This window comes from Gavialis gangeticus, unplaced genomic scaffold (genome assembly GCF_001723915.1).
Source record: "Gavialis gangeticus isolate Ggan-Ray unplaced genomic scaffold, GavGan_comp1, whole genome shotgun sequence".
In the NCBI taxonomy this organism is placed as follows: domain Eukaryota; kingdom Metazoa; phylum Chordata; order Crocodylia; family Gavialidae; genus Gavialis; species Gavialis gangeticus.
The window spans coordinates 6,516,298-6,524,054 of record NW_017729030.1 but is presented as its reverse complement, the minus strand read 5'-3'; the positions used below and the strand labels follow the sequence as shown (position 1 = coordinate 6,524,054).

Sequence of the window (7,757 nt, the reverse complement as noted above, 5' to 3'; positions counted from 1 at the left end):
GGGGGGGGGGGGCTGCGGGACTTAAAAATGCTACTGGAGTTAAACTGAAACCAGAACACCAAAGTTGGTAATTCTCTTTGTGCAGTTCTGAAGCCACCCTGTTCAATTATTCAGTGCAGAATGTTAGAGAACAAAGTACAACAGCCTTTAATACCCCATTAATACTATAGATTAAAAATTATTGCATAGTCTTATGCATTTCTTAAAACATTTTTCTGTAAATTAAACTTTTTTTTTTTATATATAAAATACGCAACTCTTTAAAACATGAATTGCATTCACTACCTCGATCTCCTATCCTTTTTTGATTTGTCAGTACATTTGTCCATGGTTTTCTCATTATCTCCTCTGCACTTGGGGCAATACCATTTCCCCTTTGGTTTATAGGTAAGTCCAACACATGAAAAATGAAACCACTCAATAGGGCACTGTTCATTGTCACAGCCTATCATTTCTCCATAAGACACTTGGTTACATAAGCAATAGGTTGGTTCATTGGGATCTATTGCAAATTCTACAGGTGAAACTTCCCTTTCTTGTTTGGCTTTGGAGCGCTTCTTCTTCTTGGAAGATTTGGATCTCTTCTCTTTAGGTGGATCATCACAGTCTTCTATCCCATTTGTTATATGGCACAGGTCACGGCTTTCACTGGTTCGCTGGCGACGAGGCCTACGTGAAGATCTCTCTGGTTGGCAAGTTTCCACCTTTGCCTTTTCTAAAGGTTTTTCATTTTCAGACATATCTTGGAAACAATGAGAATGGGTCTCCATTTGCCGGGCCCTATTCTCTACCTGTTCGAGCATCTGAGTAACTATCTGAATCTTCTCATCTCCAAGCTCTTGGCTGTTGATTAGTGCTCGCTGAAGATGCTGTTGCAAGCGTTTCTTCTGAACGGGATCATTTTCAGCTTTGTATTTCTCATAGACATCATCTATTTCTTTTAATGCCTCTACAAAAGAAGAAATAAACAGAATAGTTCTCAGTTGGGAACGGCTTATGCATCAAAAAAACCCCAAAACAAACAAAAAAACACCCCAGAACATCCTCAAAATGTTTTGAACAGCAATCCAGTTTGCTTGATACAATATCTTCAGTTAGAAGCACATGCCAGAGGAAGAGTACTAATTCTTAGTGCTAATGATAGACAAGTTACTCAAGAATGGAATGCCGATTTCAAGTGACCAATATATATCACAATCTCTTGCAAAATAATTCTTCCAAGTTCTAAGGAAGAAAATAAGGCTTTTCAGAACACTGTATAACCCTGTACACAGCTAACAAAAATTAATCTTGGTACTTACTAGGCTTCAATAATTTGAGTCTCCAAGATTCAACTGACAAGCCAGGAATTTTGGTCCAGCCAGTTATAAGTAGCATATGGCTCATTTCTGGCAATGAACAGTAATAATGTACTGTGCTGCTCTATACCATTGACATGGCTGCATTATATATTTTTGATGACACAACACAAGTGGCCACTTCAACATCTAGGAATAACAGGCATATTAAGAATATTCAACCACCCCCCTGTTCTGTAAAAAAATCTCATTACTAAAGATAATCTTTTTTCTTTCCTTTATTAAAAAGAAAATCAGGCTTAGTTCTACATGGTACGATAAATATAAATACTTCTGGGGATCCACTTGAACTGGTTTACAGTTGGCCTGTTTAAAAGTATCATTACAATGTTAACACAAGTTCTACACCCCCCCCCCTTATTTAGAAAAGGCTATAGACTGAACTTTTCAGGGTAGGAGCCATGTCTCTGGTGTATCATCACAGGATACTTTTAATCACAATACAAAAATAACTTCACTAATACAGTTCACTGTTTAGTTTCTAGAAGCATTTGCATTTTTTTTTGCCAGTCATGCACTATCATCTCTCCTGCTCTCTCAGATGAGCTGCACAGAATCCTGAGTGCAAGATTTTTCCTATAAAAACAAGTTCAACTTTATTCTAGTCAAGTAAAAAGGTGAAAGGCTGCCAGGTTTAGAAGCCAGCTGTTTTTACTTTGTACTCAAATATGAGCTTAAGTTGCACTGAGCCTCCATTCTCTTCCTCTGTGTGAAGTGTCCTTCCCCAGACCAATGGTGAGCCCAGAACCTTTGCATTCAAAACAAAAGGCAAAGGCCTGCTACAGCATTAAATGGATCAAATGCTGACAAGGAGTTTACTGAATCTGATGACAGCTCAGCACTGTTAGACACGGTTCCTGAGCGGGAACCCCTGCTACCCGTCATGCTGGCCTTGTCTCTTAGTTGAGATGCAGTGCAGGCCAGAAGGGGTCTTTCTGCTGCCTTGCCACCTCCCAAAACATCACAAGCTAGACCAGTACGATATTTCCAACAACATAAGTGAGGCCACACCAGGAGTTCTGCCAACATAGCTATACTGCCAGACCACATGTTATTGAAGTTTGAGTGCAGGGGGGAGGTGACAAACTACAGAGGATTTCTTGATACAAACAGTTTAAATCAACTGAATTAAACCCAGAGCTTCAGAATTGTGCACTACTTCAACACCTATAGAATCTGCTCTAGAATTATGAGCCACAACCTAGTTTCCATTTTAAGAGATCTGCATCTAGCCCGTGATTGACAAGCTTAATATGAAGCAGAAACCTGCAGCACTATTGTCCTCCCAAGATTCCTGACATCCCAAAACAATTGCTAAACCATCAATTCACTGGTACAAACCAGTTGCATACACTTACTAGATTCTCCACCTTGCCTGGCACAGGTTGAAACAGCCTGCAGCCTTGCCCAACAGGTTAAAACAGCCTGCAGATTTCAGGGGGATCATATTAACAGTTGATAATAAGCAGAGCTTTATCTATACTCTCTCTGATTTAGAATTTGTCTTTCTGCTTTATGGGACTAAAAAGTATAGGAACTACCTGCAACTGGCTACCTCAATTTCACAGGAGTCCCTGCATAGCAGAACCTAGAAGCAACCTCTGTTTTAATTCAGGTGAAGCAAGAAGAACAAAGGCCACAATTCAGACAAGCTATTGCCCCCAACAGTATTGACAGGGATCCCACGACTCTTTTTCCTTTGGGAGCGGGGGGGGGGGGGTTTAAAGTAATACTGCAGGCCTTGGACTGAAAAGGCTGGAAGCCTAGGGCCTTAAAAAAAAAAAAGTCTGGATGCTTCTGTCCTATGATTTGAAACATACTGGGTGCAACGCTACAGAAAACACAAACCTTTATTTCTACAATTGAAAGGGATGGAATGTATTTCTTCCAGTCTCTCCACTAAGTATCAGTATAACTAAAGAGGCCTAACAACTCCCTGCTCCAATATTAAAATCTAAATGAAAGAAGGAAAAGGGGAAGCTGAAGATCAGAATTTTAGTTTGTACCCTAGGTACATACACAAGGTGCTCCACATTTGCCTGCAGATACACACCACCAAGTGCATCATGATGAGCAAAACAGGTAACCCTCTCCACCCATCCTCCTAAACATGCCTGAAGGGTGGGGAAGAGGTAAGACCTTTGGATAAACAGGGGTCCAAGTTTAGAAAACTAACCTCAGATAAAGCCTAAAGAAACAGCTTCCCCATCCAGTTAGATTGCTTTAAAAAAAACCCTTTTGTTTACAAGTAATCTAAAATAAGTTAAGACTAATATAAGTTAAGTTAATGCTCCACCCACCCTTCAGCCTAGAACGACATATTAATGCGTGGCAACAAGATCAGAAATTAACAGGTAAGAGTCCAAAAAAAAAAAAAAGGTTCCTTGTAGAACTAGTTTGTTTAGTTGTAGAGAGGTTCAATAAAGACCTAGTAAGCCTCTTCTAAGTAGCTAGGCCTCTTCTAAGTGCTTATCCTCAAACAAGGTAAGCATTTTATAAACTGCTAGAACTTAAAAAAGTTTACATAAAAGCCTGTTCTCATGCATTATCTTTCTAACTGATAAGGAAGAGAGCACAGACTTACTTTTGTAATAGCTACAATGGGCATCTCAAGGGAATGCCTGCTTAATACCTTAATAGTATAAAACTTCATAATTTTACAAGGAAACAAATTTACCACCTTGGAACAACCTGAAAGCTGACACCCTGGCTCCTGCCTATTGTTCCAGCTCAATCTGCATGTTCACACAGCTCCAAGTGCCCCAACAGGAGAGAATTTCCTGCCCAGGACAGCATCTATCACATCATCCTCCTGTGAAATATGAAACATCATAACAAGAAGGAAACGTAATTCAACATCCTACTTGACATCAGACAACAGAGAGGTAAAAAGACTGTTCTAACTTTTATCTGAACCTAATTTGCACAAACTGAACTATTTCAACCATGAGACTTTATAACACCTTCAGCTCTCCTGTAAAATATGAATTTTCAGTTCCACCTAGGAGAAATTTTACAATCCTTGAATTCTCTGATGCCTGAGGAAGGGTTAATTTGTCTGAAAGCTTGCAAATATATATATTTTTTGCAATTATCTAATTGGCCTAATAAAAGACATTACCGCTGAGGTCTGATTCCTCAATAATATGCCAAAATTAAAGACCATTTAAACCATTCTTATGTTAACTAAAGCTACATAATATCCTGTAGGGTAGCTTCTTGTGAATAAGGATTGATACTTCCCCTCTTAGTGATAGCTTGGTATATTATCAGCTAGGGGTGCACCAATAGATTTTTGAGACTGATACCAATAGCCGATATTTAAGGAGGCATATTGGCTGATACCAATCCGATATCCAATACACTACCTGCAGCAGGTAAGTCTGGTGTGGCAGAAGGGGGAGGGGGGTCAGGTCAAGGCCCCGCCATGAGGGAGGGAGGCAGGGACATGCGCTGCCCAGTCAGGGAGGGCAGGCCGGCAACGAGAGGAAGCTGCAGCTCATCTGGGGGGGGGGGTGGGATGGAGCAGAACTCATCCAGGGGGTGCAGAGAGAGGGTGAGGTGGCTCCTGCCACTGCTGCTGTCACTCATCCAGGAGGACATGGGTGGGGGGGTGGAAGAGTAAGAGCATGTGCCCCCAGATCTGCACTGGGTAGGGCAGGCTGCGGCAGGGGCTGTTCCCCATGGGGCCTGGGCCGCCTGGGTGGGGTGGGTAGTGATGCTGCTGGGAGCAGGGGGCTATGAGGGGGTTATGGCAAATGTCAGGGTGGCTACAGCCCCCCCTGTAGCCCCCTTCCAGCAGCACCACCACCCCCTGCTCCACCCAGCCCAGGCTCCACTGGGAATTGCCCCAGCCCCAGTTCACCCTGCACAGATCTGGGGCCTGTTCCCAGCAGAGCCTGGGCTACACGGGGTGTGAGGCAGCACCACTGGGAGGGGGCTACAGAGAGAGCTGCAAGCACCCCAAAATTCACCACAGCCCTCTCATAGCCCCCACTCCCAGCGGCACTGCCACCCACCCTGCACCCCATCCAGCCCAGGCTTTGCTGGGAACAGCCCCAGCCTGCTCCACCCCATGCAGATCCAGGGACACCTGCCCCCCTCCCCCACACTGTGCCCTCCTGGACAAGTGACAGCAGCAGCAGCGGGAGCCAGAGTATGAGCTGCATGCAGCAGCAGGAGTTGCCTCCGCCTGCCCTGCACCCCATGGACGAGCCCTGCTCTATCCCACAACCCAGACAAGCTGAGGCTTCATCCTCTGCCCACCTGCCCAAACTAGGCAGCACTTGCCCCTGCCCCAGCCTCCCTCTCCCCCCAGACTTATCAGCTGGAGGCAGCTCTCCACACTGCAGGCTGTCTCTTCACTGCATACAGGCTGCATGCAGCACGGGCATTTATTAGCCCAATTACCAGCCACTTAAGGCCGATATCCAATATATTTTTTTTTTAATATCTGTACCAATCCAATATTGGATTGATACATCGGTGTACCACTATTATTGACTGAAAGACGGAAGAGAGAAAGAAGTAACAAACTGTCACTTCTAGGCTTAACTAGAAAGGATGGGCTTTAGAGCTAAATAGCTTAAAAGATTTTTTTTAAATCCAGGTCTAAATTGCAATCCAGAACAAGTGAAAAGATTTAAGTGCAGTGTTGTACTACAGGCTGCTTTAGCAGAAACACAATGGTTACTCTGGTTTAAGTAAAGAGGGAATCCAACTCATTACAGCAAATCAATCATTTAAAGCAGGGATTTCACATGGAATGCCTGGGGAACTGCACCATCTGGACTGAGAGGCCACTGGAAGTTGGGGGAGTGGCCAGGGTAGTGGCCTGCCAGAGAATCTGGGCCCTTGGACCACAGTGAACACTGGGCAATTGGCAGCAGGAGAGCAAGTGCTGATACAGCCCTGGTCCCCTTCTGGCTGCTTTGCCCATCACCACTACTGCTGCCTCACCCCCATGCCATGCTGGAGTTGCTGCTGTATACCCTGTGCCAGAACCAGAGCTGCCAGTACAGCACAGTGCACACAGCAGTGGCTCCAGCATGGGGTATATCAACAGGAGCCAGAGCTGCAGCCACCACTGCATACCATGTGCCTGCAAGGAGCCCTGTGGGTCAAATCCAGCCCAGGTGAGAGTTTGACACCCCTGGTATAGAGGGAGCTCATATTTTGTAGAAAAAATGGCCTGAACATAACAGCAGTTATTCAGTTGATTACAAAGGGCATTCTGGACATCTGACCAAGTACTATGTTAAGTCAACACATCATCAAATATACAGTGCAGCATAATTACAGCCGTCACTATAATGATGAATCCCACCTGCATCTTCAGGCATGCTGACACTGACATTATTCCTACTTCATACAAAGGAAAGGAACAGCTTTTGGAAACGGAAAAGTGTTCAAGTGAGTTTTTCATTCAGAGAGCCCAGCCTGGATGCATCTGGCCATTCAGTGGCACATCAACCAGGCTACAGGGAGACAGCACAGCGTAGGAGGCTCAGGGGAAGAGGGGTATAAGGAGAAAGCACTATCAACATCCTTTAGGGAGTGGAGAACCACTGAAAATGTTTTCTTCCTTCTCCTCCATTCAGATTTAGGAGTGAACTTAAAAGCAAGATGAGAAATGGGCCACAGCTGTTAGGATGGTTGGGCCAGGGATGTTCCTGCCTGGAGCAAGGAACTGGACTAGCCCTTCCAAGGTTCTTCCCAGCCTGACTTTCCTCTGATCCATTCCCCTCTGCTACCAACTTAGAGCACATACATGCACAGGAGCTACCGATGGCTGGGTCAGACCACAGGTTTGTCTAGCCCCGTGCCATACAGTGGCAGAGAGGGGAGGCTGAAAGGGAGAGCAAGCTGGGCCCGACTGGGGTTTCCCCCCTGCTCCTCTCCTACTTGCAACCTCCAAGGTTGAGCAAGGAGGCTCCAATGCAGAGGCCGAGCCCCTCGCTTGTGGCCTCCACAGACACCCGTGCCCTTTTCCTCCTAGGATTTGCCTCAGCCCTGCTCTGACCTAGTGGGACATCAGCTCCAGTGCTCCTGGGCCCATGCCCAAGCCAGCCGCTATAGGAAAAGTGCTGCCTTTGGTTAATCTGAAGTTCCTGACCCGGGGCCAGCTTGCTCACCTAGCAGGGACGGGCGGCTCAGGGGGCCATCGCATCCTTGCCCAGCCGGGCACAGAGGTGACCCTAGGCAGCCGCCCCGCCCCCGAGGTGTTTCAGGAGAGACGGGACTGGGGGGGGGCCGGGTCAGCACATCAGCAAGGGGCTTCAGGCAAGTGCCTCGTGACTGAGGCACCGGCGGGAGGGGTGGGGGGGAGTGGCAAATGTGCAGTGGCACTAGCACGGGGGGGGTCTAGCACCGCCCCCCCACGCGCTGCCTCGAACGTGC

The 7,757-nt window shown here is 46.0% G+C and overlaps 1 protein-coding gene across 1 annotated transcript in view; it reads right to left on the bottom strand.

The window, feature by feature from the left end:
- Positions 1–133: 133 nt before the first annotated feature.
- Positions 134–7,757, bottom strand: part of ING2 (inhibitor of growth family member 2) — an 11,820-nt gene continuing 4,196 nt past the window's right edge. Inside the window, exon 2 of the mRNA XM_019521817.1 lies at positions 134–993. Within this exon, the coding sequence (XP_019377362.1) occupies positions 282–993 (712 nt within the window). The 3' untranslated portion in view covers positions 134–281. The remainder of the gene's footprint in view (positions 994–7,757) is intronic.